Below are 21,599 nucleotides of genomic sequence, written 5' to 3' on the forward strand. Positions count from 1 at the left end.
ATACCAGGCCATAAAGCAAAATTACTTCCCTCACCAAAGTTATTTTCACATGTTGGAGCAAGATGGCTGCCGATGTCTGTGAGGGTTCAGGCTTCCTGGGTTCCTCCCTTCCAGGGTCTTGCTTCTCTCTGGGTTTAGAGTTCCTATCTTCCCAGGGCTTGCTTCTTCCTGGGCTCAGCATGCCTCTCTTCATGAGGCTTGCTTCTCTTTCCTCTGTGAGTTTACTTCCCGGGGATCCAACTTAAGGCTTCAGCATCAAACTCCAACATAAAATTCCAACATCAAAAAACCCTCAGGAAGCAGCTGTGCCTCAACTGATGGAGAGTCTGCCTACCACATGGGAGGTCCAGGGTTCAAACCCAGCGCCTCCTGACCTGTGTGGTGAGCTGGCCCATGCGCAGTGCTGCCACGTTCAAGGAGAGCCATGCCACGCAGGGGGTCCCCCGCGTAGGGGAGCCCCATGCGCAAGGAGTGCACCCCAGAAGGAGAGCCGCCCTGCACGAAAAAAGAAGAGCCTGCCCAGGAGTGGCGTCACACACACGGAGAGCTGATGCAGCAAGATGACACAACAAAAAAGGTGACACAGTTTCCTGGTGCTGCATGACAAGAATGCAAGCGGACACAGAAGAACACACAGTGAATGGACACAGAGAGTAGACAATGGGGGAGAAGGAGAAATAAATTAAATAATTCTTTTGAAAAAAACCTCAACTCTGTCCTTTGCCATGCTTTTTATCTGTGAGTCCCTACCCCTTAGTGCGTGGGGACTCAATGCCCTAATGGCATGGCCCAATCAAAGCCTTAATCATAACTCAATCATGCCCAGGTACAAACATAATCCAATATCTATCTTTGGAATTCATAACCATATCAAACTTCTACACCCTTTATAAAAACCAACAGACTTCTAGTACTTGGTATCAGTACCCCTTTGGCTGACTAATGTACCGGCGTCTCACATATGAGGTCCCAGGTTCAATCCCCAGCCCCAGTACCTAAAACAAGAAAGATACTTGACAGATTAAATAAAAAATAATAACATATTCTTAGAGTATGCAAATTGGGAAAACAAATAGCAACATGACAGAATTAAACCCAACCAGATCAGGAACTGCATTAAATGACATGTCATTTAATAAGCAAAAAAAGGAAAACCCAAATATATGCTTCCTACAAGAGATGTACAATAAGCACAAATACACAGATTAAATGTAAAAGGAAAGAAAAAGATTCTGCATGCAAATGTTAATCCTAACAAATCTGGACTGCTATATTACTCAGACAAAACAGACCCCAAGACAAGAAGTATTACTGGAGATAAAAAGGGACATTTCATCATGATAAAGGAGTCATTTCATCAAGGCAAAACAAATCCTGTATGTATAGGCACTCGAAAACTAGAGTTTCTAAATGCATAACATAAAACTGAGAGAACTAAAGGGTGAAAAAATAAACAAATACACAATGACAATCAGGAATTTCAAACTTCCTCTCAGTAACTGATAAGACTAGAGAGAAAATCAATGAAGACAAAGAAAATTTGAACAGTTCTATCACCCAACTCAAACTAACTGACGTTTATAAAACACACTCTCTCCAATACCTGCACCACACTAAGTACACCAAATTCACTGGCATGTATATGGAAAATTCGTGAAGACACACCATATGATAGGCCATGTATCAAGCCCCAATAACTTTAAAAGGTTAAAATCATATTATTTACGTTCCCTGACCACAGCAGAATTAAACTAAAATATCAAGAACAAAAAGATGTTTATATCAGAACAGGCTTAAATGCTTATATTAGGAAAGAAGAAAGGTTTAAAGTTATTGATCTATGTTTCCATTTTAAAAAGCCAGAAAAATAAAAGCAAATTAAACCCAGTAGGCAGGGGAAGGAAATAACAAAGAGCAAAAAGCAAAAAAAAAAACAAAAAAAAAAAAATACAATAAAAAAAATCAGTAACACCCAAAATTTGTTATTGGAAAATACTAATAAATTGATAAAAATTCTGGCCTCTTTGATCAAAAGGAAAGAATGAGAACACAAATTATCAACATGAAAAATGAAAGAGAAAATATCAAAAGACCCTCCCGGCAGTAAAAGAACAATAAGGGACTACTTTAATGCAATAAATTCTGTAACTTAGCAATAAATTCCATGAAACACTAAAAGTGAAAAATTTTTAAACGTTATAACTATTTTTAAAATTAAATGCAGAGGGAAGCGGATGTGGCTCAATCAACTGGGCTCCCATCTACGATATGGGAGGCCCTGGGTTCACTTCCCAAGCCCTCCTTGTGAAGGCAAGTTGGCCCGTGCCCGTAGAGAGCTGGCACAGCAAGATGATTCGACAAAGAGAGACAAGCAGACACAGAAGAATGCGCAGTGACTGGACAAAGAGAGAACAAACAGCAAGCAAGCCAGGCGGGGCGGGCATAAATTAATTTAAAAAATAAATCTTAAAAAAAAAAAATTAAATGCAGAATTAAAATCCTACTGACAAAGAAAACTCCAAGTTTCACCAGTGAATTCTGTCAAACATGTAAGAAAGAAATAATTCAAATTCTACGCATACTCTTCCAGGAAATAAAACGGGAGACAGCACTTCCCAACTCGTATCACGAGGCTACTCCCAAACCTCTACTGCTCAGCACAGACAGAGCCGGGCACCTCCGGGGCACAGGGCAGGTCACCTGCGTAAGGCTGGGGATGGCCCCGCCCTCAAGTGGCCTCAAGGACGCCCTAGAGCACGGAGGCCAGGCTTGCAGGCCCCTCGCAATGGCTCAGGGTGGAGCAGTTGGGGGGCCCATATCCTAACCACTCCGACATTATCCAGTAGAAAAGATCAAAAAAGATACTCCTGACAATGTAAACTATAATTCACGCGGGGAAGCAATGCTCCAAAATGCATTCACCAAACGCAAGGGATGTGCCACAATGATGAAAGAGGTTGTTGACGTGGGAGGATGGGGAGGGTTGGGAGGGTAGGGACTATATGGGAACCTCTCGTATTTTTTAATATAGCATTTTTTGTGATCTTCATATCTTTCAAAAAATAACAATTAAAAAAAAAAGGATACTCCTGGAGTAAAACAGTTATTACTGATCTTTAAGTGAAGAACAAACTTTCATAAACAGTCTACAATAGCTACTTAAAGAAAAACACTGAAAGAACAGACCATAAAACGTTAATAGTACTGATCTCTTACTTCTAAAAATCTACTTTTTGCTCATTCATACTTCCTAAAGTTTCTACTGAGAATGTGTATTATTTTCGCAAGAAGAAAAAAATGATTTCTCCCAAAATACAAAAGGGAGAAAATGGTTATCATATAATCTGAGGCTACTGAATCATAGCACTGGAGTGAAGTGTTTCACTTCAAACCCTGGGTGCTTTGCATAGCCAATGCTTCCCAAACTTTTTCATGTCTTAGAAAGTCATGTATGCAGGCGCCTCAGAGCACCTAGGCTGTACTCAGCGCACAAAGCTCCACCCAGCCACTGGGAGCTGAAGGGCTCTCACACACCTACAGCCCAGCCTGGGCCACCTGCCCTTTACCTCCTGGAACGCTCTGGTTCACGGTGTCTCAAAACCAGAAACATGAAGAGAATCTCCTGGGCAGCACAGTGCAGCTCTAAAGAGTCCTAAGTCTATGTGCTATTTCTAGGTCACTATTCAGGCTACAAACAGAAGATGGAACTGCAACTTATGACCTGGCAAACAGCCAACACAAGCTACAATCCACATTCATAACATTGTCAAGTAGCATACCTTTTTAAAACAATAATTGAAAAATACAAGGTGGAGCCAAATAGCTTCACAATTTCAGTTTGCAGACCTTGTAGCACAGTTTCGAAAATGCACCTCCTTTTCTCTAGGCAACTCGGAAAATACCATTTGGCGTCAGGGACTTATTCCCATAAAGATGAGTAAGATAACAAGTAAGGAATCACTACCTCATGTCACATAAAATGGAAAGAAGTTATTAATACATTAAGGTCATGAATTCATATATTCAGAAGCCAACAAAATAAGCCGTAAGTTCTCAAAGCATTATTATCTCATGTATGTTCCCATATTTACTAGACAAATTAAAATCTCCAAGAAACATTGTAATTTGCCCGGAATACAGGCGTCAGCTCCCATTTGCATGTTCCCTTGTTGATTTCTACATGTACCTCCTGGCTAGCGCAGGGGTCCAAAGCCAGACCTGTGACACACAGAGCGTGCTCCCAGACACGACCATGGGTCTCCACACACCCGACCCAGGAGCAGCAGCAGCAAAGCCGCTGGATGAGCCACCTGTCGCTCCCAGGGGAGGCCTCCATCTGCATCCTTATGATCAGGCAAAGCTGGACTGCTCTAATGAGCACGGAGGGGTGGGAAGCACAGGAAATAAATGGAGAAAATACCAGAGCCATAAGCTACAGAATCACACACACAAACACTACCCCCCCCTTCTAATATTCTCAAAGGGGCACTAAGCAAACAGAAAAAGGGCTTCTTATCTACTCTTCCTCTCCTAGTTATGGCATGGACACACACACGTCTTTAGTCCTAGTTATGGCATGTATGCACACAGGTCCTTGTTCTCCTAATTATAGCATGACCGCACACAGACCCTTACTCTCCTAGTTATGGTACGGATGCACACACATCCTTAGTCCTAGTTATGGTACATATACACATAGGTCTTCCTCTCCTAGTTAAGCAATGGACGCACACACATCTTTAGTCCTCGTTATGGTATGGATGCACAAAGGTCCTTCCTCTTCTAGTTAAGGCACGGACACATACGTCTTCCTCTCCTAGTTATGGTATGGACACACACAGGTCCACACAGCTTGGTGACATGAAGTCAAACGAGACTCTCTCTACCAGGACGCTTTTTCACTGAAGTGAACTACCTATTACCGCTCTTACCAGATGGACAGCAAATCCCTAAATCCAGGCATCCTATATTTTGTTCCTCAGGCAGTACCTGGCACACAGGGGTGCTTAATAAATTTTTATTAAAGAAAGGAAGAAGGGAGTAAAGGAGAAAGAACAGGAGAAAATTTCTAGATTTCTGGTGCACTTCCCTACAGACAATGGTCCTACCTACTATCCAAGAAAAGAGAAGGAGCAGGTTTTAAGTTTATACAAACATGGGGGAGTTTTTACATTTTCTTCTAAGTTACAATCACACTATGTGTAAAGACCACTCCATAAATACCCTATTACTACTTTAACTACTATATGTGTGGAATTTTAAAAGAACAATGATTTTGGCGTATTAGTAGAATACCACCATTCACATGTGAAACTAAAGCATTTTAACATCTTTGATTTTTAATATTCTGAACATATCAGGATGGCTGAGCATGAGCAAAACCAGAAGGAATCTGGCCCCAGGGCCCTAATAGTACGTTCGAAAGGGGTTTCCAACCAGTGTTTCTGAGAAGGAATGGGGGAGTCCTCTGCACTTCAACAATTTTGTAGCTTTCAAAATTGATGGCTCCCTCCTCTTTGCTGTTTTAAACTGTAAAATATTTATTTTAACCTAGTAGTGAAAAAACATGTACACCATTTTCTTCCAATTACATAAAGAAATACATGTAAGATACTTGTGGCAAGCTGAATTATCTACCCACCAAAAGACAGATCCCTCTTCTGAATCCTCGATCCTATGAGTGTGAACCCATCTATAAACAGGACCCTCTGAAGAGGCATCATCAGTTAAAGTCCTATTTACGACAGGTGACGGTAGTACAATGTTGTGAATATAATTAGTATTTCTGAATTGTATACTTGAATGTAGTTAAAATGGGAAGTTTTGTGCGCTATATCTATCACTGAAATTAAAAAGTTAAAGAAAAAAAAAATCCTTTTTAGATGTGGCCCAACTCAAGCAGGGCAAGACGCCAGCCCAGGAGCCCCAAGACTGAGGCAAGACAACACCAGAACACAACAAAGCACGGCCTGTCGAGACCTCGACACTGAACTTGTTGCCCCCAAAACCGTGAGGCAAAGCTTGCCTGCTGTGAGCCAACCCACAGCGTGATGTTTGCACAGCACCTGCAGAGACAGCTCTTAGACAGGGAAATGCACACGAGGCACTTGGTGCCGTGGGCGGCGTGCAGCCAGCACCCCAAGGACCATCACCACTACCGCTCTCCCAATGACCACCGTGTTCACGAGCAGAGTCAGGTAGACAGAGGGATGGAGGGATTTCCCCTAGCTCCTCTCTCTTGATTACTTTACTCTTGTAAGATTCCTGTGGCAGTTTGATATTGTTTATGAATTCCAAAAATAGATATTGGATTATGTTTGTAAACTGGCCTGTCCCTCCAGGCATATTAGATTATATTGGATGCAGAGGTTTCATTTTACTTGATTAAATAATGATTACAGCTTTGACTGGGTCAGTAGGATGTAGGGGCAGGGCCTCACAGAGAAACTGCCCGCAGAAAAGGGATGCTGGAGTTTCGAGCTGGAGCCTGGAAGCAAACACACAAAGAACACAGAGGAATAGAAATGGCTCCTTAGACACAGCAGAAGCCATGGGGGAGAGAAACAGAGCCGTTTGCCCAATAGTGTACAGCTGGCCTTGTGGAGACAGCACAGCAGCTGACCCTAAACAAACCCCAGGAAGAGAGGACCCCAGGAAGCCTGAACTTCTGGCAGACGTTGGCAGCCATCTTGCCCCTACATGAGGCAATGGGCTTCAGTGAGGGCAGTAACTTACGCTTCATGGCCTGGTAATGTAAGCTTCTACCCCAAATAAACACCCTTCATAAAAGCCAACAGACTCTGGTAATTTCCATCAGCACCCCTTGGCTGACTAACACAGCTCCCTCTGCCGTTCCCGCACAGCTCCCACAGGCAAAGAAACTCCCTCCCCTCCCCCAACTTCTGGCATTCTTAACAATACTTTCCAGAAGTCACGTTTTCTCAACAATCTCACCCCACTTCCCCACACACGCAGCTCAACACTCTCTGCCCTGTATTTTCCCTTCATCAGATCTGTCACACTTTGCAGCTGTGTGCTTCATGAGCACAGGGCCCCACCTTCTCACTCACAACCGTACCTGCAGCACCCAGCAAAACGGTTTGTGTACACACAGGGCATCAGTAAACCTGCAGGAGGTGCCAAAGAAGGACCAAACCCCAGGCTTTTTTCCTAGTTTGTAACTGACTAACCCTTGACTTATATCTACATATTTCCTTCTGCATTTACTCTACAGTAGAAGATTAGAGACAACTACAAATATTCTATCCTGACACTGGCTTAGACTTTTTTAAAATACAGTTTTCAATTTCAAATCCCTCCAAAATGCACATCTGAAAATAAAACATTAAGGCAGTAAGAGAAATCAGTTAAGATGTATTTTTTCACAAACATCCACGATAATCCTTGTTTACAAATATGTATGCTACATGCTCTCTATTATGACTTTTTAGAAACACTGTAAATGATGAGTTTTGAAATTTCTGATTTAAAAATATTTGGGAATCTCTTACCTTGACATTTCCCAATAATAGATGTAAAATCATCTTTTGCAGACCTGCAAAATATGTACAAAGACAAGACAATAGTTTTACCAAAACAACACTATAAATAACGTGTAGGACTATAAAATACTACAAATACTTTGGCCTAGACAGCTTCTCCACTCCAACAATAAATCATTCCTTCTCCTACAAAAATGGTTTCTGCCTCAAGACCCTTTGCATTAGTAACAAAATGTTTTTCCAACATTCTATCTCTTCAGAAATAAAGCTACATCAGGAAGGGAATAAACAAGTAAAAATGAGTTCTAATTCTAATCATGGGCTTTTTACACAAGACAAGTATCTGATCCACATGCCCAAAAGTTCTAATTCAGTAGATCTGGGATGAGGCAAAGCAAATATTAATTTTTTTCAAGTACCACATGTTGATTCTAGTTATGAACCACTGGTCAATATCATATTATAGTTAGGTCACTTAGGAAAAATGTCTGATTTTAATAAATCAATTAATAGGTGACCACATTTCTATCAGTGGCCTATTTAAAATCTGTCATCTTGAAATACATACAAAAGTAGATGTAAAAAATGTTCAGGAATGAAAATTGATAAATCTCCTAGAAAATAATTTAATAACTATTATCCAAAACCTTAATATTCATAGCATTTGACCTAGCAATTCCACTTCTACAAAGTTATCCCAGGAAATGATTACACATTTACACAGAGATCAAGGATCTTAATATAGTCTAGTTTTTGAAGAGAAAAAATATACCCAGTATGAGAAGGTTAATTAGATTTTGCCATGTGCACTCAATGGAATATTATGCAATTACTACATGTGACATGAAAAGATACACATGGTATTAATCTTCAAAATTTATGCAGAAAAAAAGGTATCAAAAATACAATGTATAAAAAAATACAATGTATGGTATTATTCCGTTAATTATATGCATATTTAAACATATTAAATATGTATACACATATACACACAGATTAAAAAGTATAGATACACTAAAAGTAGGCAACTCTGGATAGTAGTAGAATTATGGGTAATATTCCTTTTTTTCTGCTTGTCTTTTCTAATATTTCTAAATGACTGAGCATCCATTTTAAAAGAAATTTTGAAGACTAATTGTTGGGGAGCTGTTGTCTCAAGTGGCTAAGCACCTCCTTCCCACAAGGAAGGTTCCAAGTTCTATTCCCAGTGCCTCCTAAAAAAAAAAAAGCAAACAAATGAAAAAAACAACTAAGAGGCGCCAATGTGACTCAGTGGTTGAGCACCGGCTTCCCACTTAACAAGGTCCCAGGTTCAACAGCCAGCCCCAGTACCTCAAAAAAAAGACTAATAGTTTCAGTCATTTCTTAAAATACTATGCTATATTACAACTAAAGTCAATTATAAACAGGGAAATAAATTTCCTAAAGAAATTGGATTGCTCAGTCTCCAAGTGGAACAGAGAAGCAAGCACACGGTCTTTGAGGTGCACCTGGCTTCTGCTCTGCCTGCACACCCTGGGTGGAATTTACCATGAGCTTCACTGTCCTACGACAGGACCTGTGGGTTGGTAGTAACAACACAAAGCTTAGCGAAAGGAATAAATGAGATCACATGTATAAATGAGCATGAACCAGAGCTCAGTAAAGTCCTTGTTTTCATCTTTAATATACTCACTAAATAAGTGATGCCATTTTGTGGGAAAAGGAGAAGAAAGCGATCATAAGTTTGGTTTTATCAGTTAAGGAAACTTTGAGGTAAAATTCCATAAGCCTTTTTTCTGAAAGACCCATATATTTCAATGCTGGTTGTTGAATTCTGTGGTGCATTCTATTAACCCCTTAAAATCCATAACTGCTACCAAATTACAAATTAAAATAGCAATCCCTAACAAGCCCTTTTTATCCATGGACAGTTCGACATACAAGCAAGTTAGGCATTCCATGTTAGGCAAGTGATCAGAGACATTGGCCACTTACTACAAAAGGAAACTGGGCAGGAAGTGGATTTGGTTCAACTGATAGGGCGTCTGCCTACCACATGGGAGGTCCAGGGTTCCAACCCAGGGCCACCTGACCCATGTGGAGCTGGCCCACGCACAGGGCTGATGTGCACAAGGAGTGCCATGCCACACAGGGGTGTCCCCCTCGTAGGGGAGCCCCACGCACGAGGAGTGCGCCCTGTAAGGAGAACCACGCTGTGCGAAAAAAGCACAGCACACCCAGGAGTGATGCCGCACACAGAGAGATGATGCAACAACAACAACAAAAAAGAAACACATTTTCCCAGTGCCGCTGCCAAGAATACAAGCGGACACAGAAAAACACACAGTGAATGGACACAGAGAGCAGACAACTGGTGGGGGTGAGGGGAAGGAAAGAGAAATTTTTTTAAATAAATCTTAAAAAAAAAAACAAAAACTGGGGGACAGCAGCCCTGCTATTATCTTGCAAAGGGCAAAGCTGTCTCAAAAATTAAACTTTGTTTCATGTAGTAACCTATTCATTTTTCTTTTCTCAAAAACTATTTCCTACTTATATACAACTGCTCCCTAAAGGGCAAAAAGGAACGACCTCAGAAACTAGAATTATGTTTCATATTCTAACCCAAATACTGACCTACCAGCTGCCTACTTTCCTAACTACTGAAGCCAATCTTCGCTGTGGCAGAAAAGACAATTATGGAAGAGGGAAAATAAATACCTTAATAATTCAGTGAGAGCTACTATTCATCAGGTTTATTTCTGGGATTTACCTTGCCCTTTACCTCGGATGACCATTCCACAGCTTTGCTCAAAGTAAGACACTTTCTTTCAGGTTAGCGTAAAGTGTACATGTCTACATTCACTCCCCAAAAGCAACTACATGCCAATTCTGGGCATCCCAGGAGGCTGTGCCCTGTCATGTCTCCCCACCCCCCTTGTAAACTAAGAACCTCTTAAATTCATAGAAATCTAAAGTGCTAGGAATAACAGAGTTCTTGCCTCCAAAGGGCACATGGTATGGCCAGAGCTGCAGACTCCAGTGAATGTACCATTCACATTGAGTTACAGGCAAACTGCACACCTTGGAGCTGTGAAAAGCAGTGGCCCTGAATATAATGGGGGAACCTACATGTGAAGCCACAAGCACACCTGGTGGAGTGCAACATAATGAAAAGGTAGCACAGCTCTGTAGGGAAGAGCACGAGCTGCTCAGGTGAGGCAGTTAATGATGCACGCCTGCTTCCTCCTGCTGCAAGCCGGGGAGGATGAAAAGCGTCAGCGTGCGAAGCACTCACACCCTGCACACCGTCAGCACTTCATTCTTATCAAGTACAGAAGCAGAGACATGTTGAGAGGCATGAGAGCACAGGGACTGGCCCCTAACCCACCCAGGTGTGAGTGAAGGGAGAGGAAAGCCACAGGGATGTGCTCCCAAAAGGCTTCCAGGAGAAGTGACTCTTCACCACATAAGAGCCCTGCCTTCGGGGAAAGCTCTAGAGAGCCCTGAGCCCTGCCACCAGGGAAAGCTCTAGAGACCCCTGAGCCCTGCCTCCGGGGAAAGCTCTAGAGGGCCCTGAGCCCTGCCTCCGGGGAAAGCTCTAGAGACTCCTGGGCCCTGCTGCCAGGGAAAGCTCTAGAGAGCCCTGAGCCCTGCCTTTGGGGAAAGCTCTGCCAAGTCCTGAGCCCTGACACTGGGGAAAGCTCTGGAGAGCCCCGAGCCCGGCCACCAGGGAAGGCTCTAGAGAGCCCTGAGTCCTGCCGCTGGGGAAAACTCAAGAGCCCTAAGCCCTGCTGTTGAGGGAAAGCGCTGGAAAGTCCTGAGCCCTGCCACAGGGGGAAACTCTGGAGAGCCTCGAGCCCTGCCGCCAGGGAAAGTTCTGGCAAAGTCCAGGCCGGATGCTTACGATGTCAATGAGCATGACCTCCGCTGCCCAGAGACCTTCCCTTTCCCCCCAGTTAATACCAAATACGTGAGGGGAACTCCTGAATAGGGGGATATGATTCTAAGCTTAATAATAAAAATACAAACACTCTTAACAATTTACAAGGAGTAAAATCTTTATATAAAAGCAAAGGATTTATCTTATCATTCTTTTCATCAAAATTTCATTAACCATTCCCATGAAATCCTTGGTCAAATTCTCCTTTATAGGCCTAAATATAAACCCCATCCCTACATGTACATGCTGCCCTTACAACTGAAAAACATTTGATTAATGTTTCCCTTTCAAAGAAAAAGATGGAAATAAATTTTGACTATTAACTACTATTTATAAGTAAGTCAAACCATGAGCACATTTCTCAAAAAGACACATTACTGCAATAAATGGAATAGGAAATGTGTGTATATTATGAACAATGTAAGTTGAAAAACTGTGCCAACGGGTCCTCATGATACTGTTAAAAAACAGAGGGATTTGCCTTTTAAAGCCATGTCCTATTAAGAAACACAGTTCTGAATGGCCATCTTCACCGCAAATCATTTCTACCCTGAGAGCTTGTCAGAGGGATGAGAAAGGCTCCCCATCTGAAGTCAATGCCTCAATGGGTGCAAACTCTCCGTCTACTCCGCAAAATGTTGAGGGGTCCAGTTCTGCTTGGTTAAATGCAAAAGAACAGGAAATTCCACAAAGAGAAAGCCATGTAGTAGCAACTGAATACCCATTAGTACTATTTTTAGTCGTGACTGATGAAGAAGCAAGAAACCTTTTGACTGGTATCTAGACAGCTTGACATTTCTGCCTTATTGCTTATTTTTTGAAAATCAAAACTTAGACCTGGCTTGGAAAAAGGCCTAACAATCAATTTTTGAGGAGCCACATCTTAAGCCTGCTATTACTAGTTCACCAAAAAAAAAAATCACTTCCCTGTGTTAGTTGTTATTGTTGCTATTTCTTTCACTACTTTTCTATCACTGAAAGATAAAACACATGGAAAGCCCAGTTTAAAAAAGTCATTTAGATATATTTATAATACCAAGGAAAGTCTCTGTGGCAGTTTGATATTATTGATGAATTACAAAAAGAAATACTGATTATGTTTGTAAACTGGTCCGATCCCCTAGGTATGATACCCTTTGATTGTATTAAATTCAGAGGCTTCTCTTCTACTTGATTAAACTCAGATTAGGGCTTTGATTCGGCCACATCCATAGGACACTGAGTCCCCAACCCTTTGGTGAGTGGACACTCACACAGAAAATGGCACAGCAGAAAAGGGAGATAAGTTTTGACACAGGAGCCCATTATTATTATTATATTATTATTATTAATAATAATAATATTAACAATTACCTGATCTCCACACATTGATCTTGAACCGTAGCCAAAAGTTTCCCATTGCTTTCAAGGGACAGAAAGGGGGGAAAATTTCTATCATAAATATTTGCAGCAGTTTATAACAAACTAGAATTATTAATATTTTAAGAAGTTAAAATTATCTTTACATATTTTCACGTGTTAATTATTCATCATTTGATGTTACAATTAGATGACTTTACAATTACAAAAGCAGACAAAATGATTCAAAACAGCTTGATTAATACACATTTAAACAATACTAATGGTTTAAGACAAAGGGAATTTACACACAATAAAAATAAAGATTGCAAGTTGTAAGGACCCCAAAATTAATGACCCTAATGAAATTTAAAAGCTAATCCACAGAGAGAAACACCACATTATACGTTCTTACCTCGCAAGTACCATATGCCAGTTTATCTGTTTATTGACCAAGCGAACCAATCCATCAGGGAGCAAAAAAGGTGCTGGGCTGAAACCACGACATATTAGGTAGTTTAAAATCCACACATGAAAATCACATGTATACATAGGTAGGTAAATATTATCAATAGCATAAATATCTATAGAGAAAGACAAGGATTTTTCCAATTAGAATATAAAACCTGAATACTGGCAAACTCAAAACTAACAATACTAATTCAATATCTAAAATTTGACTACATACCTTTCTCTATTTCCAGGAAAACATGGTAGTGGGTAAAAAATCTAAATTATGTGTCATTGCACAAAAAAGTTACATAGGATACAATAACACAGCAGGGTGACCTTACACCAAACTCTTCCTGCTAGAAACACCTAGAAATTCTGGCTCAACTATAACAAAAACAAATCCCAATACAAAATTAAGCTTAAAAGAAAGAAAGGGAAATCTCCAAGTGCTAGAAATGAAAAGGTACCTGAAGGCCAGATTGGGCCACAGGAGATAAGAGAGACAAACCCAAATACACACAGGGATAGGAAAAGAGCCGCGGGCCAAGAAGAGGACAGGAATTCAAAGGGAGATGCCTGGGGAGGCCAGGAATCTCAAATGACTGAACTGAAAACTCAAAACAGGCCAGAGGGGCTTGGAGGAGTCCCATCTCTGCAGGGAGATGGGAATGAAAGCTCTGATGAAAAACCTAAACTCCTGGCTTGCGCTATATGCCAAGATTCAACTGCACCTACACTTCACCAACATGCTATAAGAAATCCCAAGCATAAGCTCACAATAAAACCATTCACAAAACCACCACAATACGGGATATGGAAACAACACACCATAATTCAGATTAGCAGACACAACAAATTAGAAGATGAATACATGAAGAAATTGAGAAAAGAGATGGAAAAAAAAAGAAAAATTAATTCCACAGAAGAAAAATAGGGAAAAAAATTATGCAAGACAGGAAACACAAAATAAGATGAAAAAATAGATGAGTAATATACATTCAGTGTATTTGTGTGCATGTTTAAAAACACAACATGTTTACTATCAAGAGATACAGGATGATAAAAGCGGTATTAAGCACCCACGTGAATAACACCGCTACCTCAAGGACAGCTGCCTCTGGTAGCGGGGGAGGACTGGGGAGACAGGACCTGAACTGGGACATTTCCTACAGAGAGGTGGGGCTCTATGAAGCAAACAGAGCAAAACAGCAATGACTGTGTCAATCCAGATATAGCTGTAAGTCATAATGGGTTCATTATGCTATGGTCTGTAATTCTCAGTATGCATATACTATTTCATAATTTTAAAAACACTTTAAGGCATAGAAAAAGTAGAAGAAAAAAACCACTTGAAACAAGTATCAGCCCCAAAACCTACTGGTTTAATTACCGAAACTGAACTATGATCTTTTTGATAGCAACACATCCTGGAAGATTGGACAGTCACCGGCGGCATGCTGACAATCTGAGCAACTTCCAACATGGCCTCTTCAAGGAAAGAGACCTCTCAGAAGACAGGGAGACAGAAATGTCAGCGGAAGCCTGGTCTTAGGGCACCCACCCACAGCTCACACAGGACAGGGCTATCAAGAGTTAACTCTTTTGAGTCCTCCTTCAGCATAAAGAAGGGAAAGGACTGGCTGCCTCACAGCCCCCTGAGCAGACTCATATTCCACCCCACCTCTCAAGGGCACACCAGCTCAGGGAAAGCAGCCTACCTCCTCCACACCTCTTCCCTCCTACCACTCCCCCTCATTCACCTCTCTACACACTAGAGGCAGGAAAACACTGGAGCTAGCTCGAGGAAGAGCCAAAGGTCTCCTTTATAAGGTTATTGTATCTCTAGAGCTTTTAAGATTAGAAGTCCTCAAGGAGAAAGCAATCTGAGATGAGTAGTTCTACCTAACAATTCCTACACACATATCTAAAAGATAAATTACTCCTTTGTCAGAATAATCTTTCTTATTCCTTTTAAGGCTGAAAATTAGTGCTATGCTTGAAAATATCCTTAATACACAAAAGAATTAAAAAGTATCCAAAGGAGTGCTGTATGGGAATTCTGCACATTACATTTGATTGGTTTTTTTTTGTGTTTTTGTTTTATTTTTCCTTCGGACACTTGATTGTTTTTTAAACTCACAACTTCTCTAATAAAAATTATATACTAAAAAAAAGAATCCAAGAATTGAACCCTAAAGAACTTCCGTGCTGCACAGCAAGTGAATACTAAATATAACATTAAGAACAAAAACATTTTCAAAAGTTACGCAAGTGACAAACTCAGCATGGAGGCTTCAAAGATTACCCCAAGGCTACTGAGATGGCTCGTCAAGATAAACCAAAATGCAGAAACTGTCTACCAGATAAACTGAGCTGACCCAAAAGTCAGCATGTATACCATGATCTCACATTCACTATGAAAATTTAAATCATAAATAGGATAACATTGTTAGTACTTAAATGTTCATACTGTTTCTCTGAAGAAATGAAAACCCACCTGTACCAGAAGTATTGACGTAAAAACAGTAAACGATCTGTAATAAAAAAGAAATGGCATGTCAAATATAAATCAGTTGTCCTTTAAGAATCATTTCCAGGTTAACTTTATTGAAGAGAAATTTGAAATATACTGTAGACTGTCACTACGAAACAAAACATGGAGAACACAACTTCTAAAATATGAGATAATAAATATAACCTAATAGACCCTGTCACTTACAAGGTCATGTATTTATGTTACAAGTTTTTGTGTCACAAAAATCAGAAGTATTCACTAACAGTACAAAAAGTAAAAGCTGTTTGGGATGTTAAATTTAATCTAAGAAGCTTTAATAAAACCCTGAATTAGATGTGATAGCAGCTACTCTAAATATTAAAACAAGATACCATTTTGTACTTGATAGCAGAGGGATTTAAAAACAAAAAAAAACAAAAAAAAAACCTAAAATGGGAAAGTCCAGAAGAAACAAAATCTCTAACACAGCTGAAAAGCAATGTGTTCACTATGACCCCACTTAAATGTAAGCGCACATGTGTGTGTATGTGCTCGTGGTGAGGTGTCCACCAATGGAAAAAGGTCTGCAAGGGTAACAGTGATTATCGCTGGGTAATCAGATGAGGAGAAATTTATTTATTCTGTGTTCTCTAGATTTTCTAAATTTTCTACAATGAATTTGTATTACTTTTCTTAGGAAGTACCAGGAATTGAACCCAGGACCTAGTACATGGGAAGCAGGTGCTCAACCACTGAGCTACAACTGCTCCCTTTGTATTACTTTTGCTCATTTTCTAAAGTTTCAAAAATTCAAAGCATTTGTGATCATGAAAAATGAATATACTAGTGCTTCTTGTATCAGAAGATAAAATTATAGTTAAATTTTAAGTACTCCACCCTTGAAAGCGAATCATCTTTTTTAATGTAGCCAAATTCACTGGCATAATAAGGATAGGCTTTGGAGCCAGAAAGATCTGCAGTGAAATTCCAAATGACCTTACGCGGTTTCTCAGATACAGACATAAAAGAGTGATAACATCTGCCTGGATGGTTTCGTGAAGTACTAAATGAATTAACACACATGGAAGACCCTCACAGCACCAGTTCAATGAGTCAAGACCCAATACTTCCTCAGACTCCTGGTCATTCACAAGTAAAGTCTGTCGAGAGTTAAATGAATAATGCCCTTGTGAATGCAACTTGTTATTGTTCTTTATATAACTTCCAACTAACTGACCAAATAGATCTGAAACACCATGTAAATCACTTAAAATGGCCTCTCACTCTTTTTACCTTCAAAGTTCATAGGCTCTAGGAGACTTACACAGGGTTCATCTTCATTCCTTGTAGAAAACATGCTCATAATGGTTAAACCTAAATTCAGGTAACACATACGCTACTCATAATCACCAGGCTCCACACAAAGAACACATTAAACAATCCCTAAGCTTTCTAAAACAGCAGAGTCACAACTGCAATGGGAGAAGGAAAAAAGTGGTCTGCTAACTATATCATTAGATATGGGAAAATAAATACGCTACATTTACCTCTAATTGCTTTTGTGATGATAAAAGATGCACCATGTTTTCGGTTGCCTCTAAGCTGTAATTTAAAAAGAAAAACACACAAACTTACATTTAAGGATTATCGGGTAATGCTTATAAGTACAAGGTGGCAGTATTTAAAGATGACATATAGATGGAAACAAAAAAAAAGGAGCTTCAAGACTGGAGACAGCAGGAGAAAAGCGAGCCTGGCAGAGCTGCACACAGATGTCAGGATGAACCGTGCAGCAGGGGGCCAGGATTCGAGCTGGAAAGGGCTTCCACATCAAAACAGTACAAAGACAAGAAGTGTCAAGGTCAAAAACCATACTGGTCAGCAGTTCAAGACAGTCAAACTGGGTGGACTGCAGAGACCTAAAACAAGTTTTTAATCATGTGGATTAATAAAATCATGTCTAAGTTTATTGAATATTTGTCAAACACCTACAGAAAGAGTGCTATTAACAAATCCACTGATACATAATTGCAATGTTAAATAATTTCTTTAAGTATATACTCAGCTCACTTAATTAAGTAACAGTTAAACAGCATTAGGCCCTCCAAGTATTGAGTAAGTTGTACTAGCAAGTTGTCAGGAAAGGGACAATGGAGACATACAAGTACAGGAATAGTTTTTTAAAAACACAGAAAATCTAGTCCTTCAACAAATATGAATTATCTGCCCTTACATGCAAAACACAATTTAGCAGTGGGGAGGGTTATAAAGATCAATCAGATGCAGTTGCCTTCCAAAAATTTAAACAGCTGAAATCAATCAAATATAGAAACCAATATGAAAAAAGAGGGGGAAAAATGCAAGGTTTCGATGTAAGTTGATATTGTATTTGTTTTTTTTGGTTTTTGTTTTGTTTTGTTTTTCTGACTGTCTTGCTTATTATTTTGCAGCAGAACGCCCAACATAAAATATAATTGCAAATATTCAGCTGTGCAAAAGGAGATAGTGCTTAAGTACAAATGGGAGACATGCATTTCTTTTTTAAATAAATAGTTAAACACAACTGAAAGTCCTACAAGCATTTGGACTCAAGGGTTTCTAGGGAAGTCTGTGTCACTGAGCTGCCCCATTTGTGGACCCACAAGATGGTCCCAATTCCCTTCCCCCAATAATCAACACATGAAATTAGCAGTGAAAATGGTCATATGTGATCACAAAAAGCCCATTTTCTAGAGCTTTCCCCAGGCCTCTACAGACATGATCTGGGTGGGTACAAACGAAAGGAATTTGCTGAAGGTCAATGGTACAAAACAGTTAAGGAATCTACAGGATTCTCTTGGTTCCCAATTCTAGTAAAGATAGACACACTTAGATGATTTTCTTGAATTCATCACACAGGACCAGCACAAAGGATCCACCCAGGCCTTTGAGAACACTGGACCACACACCCTTGAAGGTTCTGCTACCTTCATCTTTGAAAACCTTCCTCCAGCAATCAACAGTCCTGGCATACATGAAGTCAGCTCCTTTGCGCCCAGACTGCACCATTATCTGCAGCCTCGCAGTGCTGGAAGAGCAGGAGACCACACAAGCCACGGCCTACATGGTCTGGACGATCATCCAGCTCACCACGATGTGTGGATTCCTGGAGCCAGGGAGCATACCTTTGGCTATATCATACATGCTAAAGTAGGATGCCCTGTAAAGGATGCCTTGCATGAGACGGAGAAGTCCTGGTACAGGCCTCGGATGCCATCAGAACTGGTGACAGTCACCAGACAGTCTCCCAGACTTTTAAATTCCCTGTCCGAGCCAGGTTTCCCAGCATCAACTGCCAACCGGGTACTGGCGAAACCCAGTGGGTAGACAAAGCGGAGAGGAGTGGCTCTAGCTGCCCCACCAGAGGCCAGGTTGTCAGCAAAATACCTCAAGAACCCTGTGTGCTTGTCTACACCACCCAGTCACACCTGCTTATACTTAGCCTTAAAGGTAAAGCTGAGGGCTTGGGAGGGGAAGTAGTAGATGACAATGGCCAAGTTACCTCTCCAGAAGGAGATGATGCCCTGCTCCCTGGGAATGCCAACTATACAGCCCAAGATGCCTTTGTACTGTTTGTTGGCGACAATCTGTTTACTGGCATGTTGTACCTGCAGTAGCAACCTGCTTGATGGGGGCCACAGCAAGACTGCCTGCCAGAAGGTCCTTGGTGGAAGGAGGAATAGAGAATGGATTAGAGTGGACTTACTGACATTCTATTCATGAACTATTGTGATTAGTAATCAAAGAAAATGTGGCATTGGTGTGGAGAAAGTGGCCATGGTAGCTGCTGGGGGTAGGGAGTGGGAGGAAGAGATGAGATGTGGGGGCATTTCCGGGGGTTGGAGTTGTTCTGGGTGGTGCTGCAGGGACAGTTACCAGACAGTGTATGTCCTCCCATGGCCCACTGGGTGGACTGTGGGAGAGTGTGGGCTATGATGTGGACCATTGACCATGAGGTGCAGCGGTGCTCAGAGATGTATTCACCAAATGCAATGAATGTCTCATGATGATGGAGGGGAATGTTGTTATGGGGGGAGGAGTGGGGTTAGGGGGGTGGAGGTATATGGGGACCTCATATTTTTTTAATTTAACATTAAAAAAATAATGAGGAAAAAAAAAAAAGAAAGAAAGAGATGGCCTGTTCAGTCATGGTGGCAGAGAGGTGGCGGAGCAGGTGCAGGACATGTGGAAGCGCTGAGAGCCAGGAGGTCCAGCTGCTAGCTCTGCAGCCACTGGCACCAAAAGGCTGTACTTGTTTTTAAAAACCTGTTTTTTGATGTTAAGCATCCTGAAACATTATAATTAACCAGGAAATGTATCCTTAACCAATCGACCATCTTAGCTGCATAAATTCAAGAACATCCCCACTGTTCAAGACAAACTTAGTAAATACTTAAAAAGCAATATATGCTGATCTCCCAAATACATTATTCCACACAAGTACAAACTGCAGTGGGAAGAAAGCTAAAGAAAACAACTAAAAATGTTATAGGAAAATGAACAGAAGAATTAGTAGTTTCTCAAATAAACACATAAAAGAGAATTCATGTGAGCTGGACTCCATGATCTTCAAAGAAGGAAAGGTGTCAATCTTGCTGTATCTTCTGAGTCTAAAATAGTGCCTAGAACGTTAGACACTCAATAAATATTTGCTGAAATGTGCATTCGTGTTTTTTTCTCTCCAGATATGTTCCCCACGAAACAACTGACAACCCCAAAGTCCACCAACCCCAGTAAGCCCCTCCTTGCGGGCAATAGTCCTTACTGTCGGCTCCCAAGGCATCTGGCTCACACCCCCATCACAGCTCACACTACGCTGGGTTACAAGAAATGTTGACTGGATTGTTTTCCCTCTAGACTGCAAGCCCCACTGGGGCAGTTAGGCTGACGTGGCACAGTATCTGGGACACGGACACACCGGAACACACACAATTAAATGCTCGTTTATTAAAACACACAAGAAGCGAAGATTTCCGCCACTTGAAGGGTTAGAGGGGTTGACAGCCCTCCAGGCGTAGACATTGTTGTCGGATCCTGGGAAATTCTCCTCCACTAGAGAGGGCCAGCCCCGGGCGGCCGTCGCTTGCCCGCTGGCGGGACGACGAGTGTCCCGGCGCGAGGAGGCCCTCGGGTCCAGCGCTGTGCCCTTCCCCCCAGGCCCGGCAGCGAAAAGGACCAGAATGGGCAAGAGGCCGGGCCCGGGGCGCGAGGTTCCGCCCCCGGACCGAAGAGCCGCGGGCCAGGAGGAAGCACAGAGCCCCCCGCAGGCGCCCCCAACCTCCGCTCGCGCGTCCCGCGGCCGCCAGGGCCCCGCCCCCCGGCCCCCCGGCCCCGCTACGTGGCCCCGCGCGCCCCGCGCGCCCCGCGCGCCCCCGGCCGCGGCCAGCCGGGCCCGGCCCACCTGGACTTCGGTCTCTGGTGGCCACTCGGTGTTGACTAGCAAGTCGTAGAGAATCGTCTCCTCCTCGCCGTCCGGGGCCGCGGGGCCGGGCAGCGGGACCGCGGGCGCCGCCATGTTCCCGGGACTCCGGCGGCGGGGCGGGCGCTACGGCGGCCCGCGAGGGACCAGCTTGGCGGGGCCGGTTGTCCCTTGGGTGAAGCGCGGGGTGGCGCTGACGGAAGCCGGAGTCCCGAGCTTCCTGCCTGGGACGGGCCCGGGAAGGGTCCCTGGAAAGCGGGGACAAGGCCCCCAACCCGCCTCATTCCCGCCCGCTAGGCCTCGTGGCGCCCCTGCCTCCCTTCCAAGTGGGCGGCTAGTGCAGAAATAGGAGGGGGTCTCCTTACCTTACGCGCCTGGCACAGGGAGGGCTTTTAAATAAATTCCCGGGCTTTTAAATATATTCAAATAAAT

The 21,599-nt window shown here is 42.1% G+C and overlaps 1 protein-coding gene and 1 pseudogene across 1 annotated transcript in view; both read right to left on the bottom strand.

Annotated features, from left to right (window-relative positions):
* Positions 1–21,508, bottom strand: part of NBAS (NBAS subunit of NRZ tethering complex) — a 347,044-nt gene extending 325,536 nt beyond the window's left edge. Inside the window, exons 1-6 of the mRNA XM_058288021.1 lie at positions 21,150–21,508; positions 17,257–17,311; positions 15,713–15,749; positions 13,178–13,255; positions 12,778–12,825; positions 7,512–7,555 (exon numbers count right to left, since the gene is read on the bottom strand). Coding sequence (XP_058144004.1) covers positions 7,512–7,555; positions 12,778–12,825; positions 13,178–13,255; positions 15,713–15,749; positions 17,257–17,311; positions 21,150–21,263 — 376 coding nt within the window. The 5' untranslated portion in view covers positions 21,264–21,508. The remainder of the gene's footprint in view (positions 1–7,511; positions 7,556–12,777; positions 12,826–13,177; positions 13,256–15,712; positions 15,750–17,256; positions 17,312–21,149) is intronic.
* On the bottom strand, positions 17,815–19,898 carry LOC101432855 (ADP/ATP translocase 3-like; annotated as a pseudogene).
* Positions 21,509–21,599: the final 91 nt, after the last annotated feature.

This window comes from Dasypus novemcinctus, chromosome 25, assembly GCF_030445035.2.
Source record: "Dasypus novemcinctus isolate mDasNov1 chromosome 25, mDasNov1.1.hap2, whole genome shotgun sequence".
Classification (NCBI taxonomy): domain Eukaryota; kingdom Metazoa; phylum Chordata; class Mammalia; order Cingulata; family Dasypodidae; genus Dasypus; species Dasypus novemcinctus.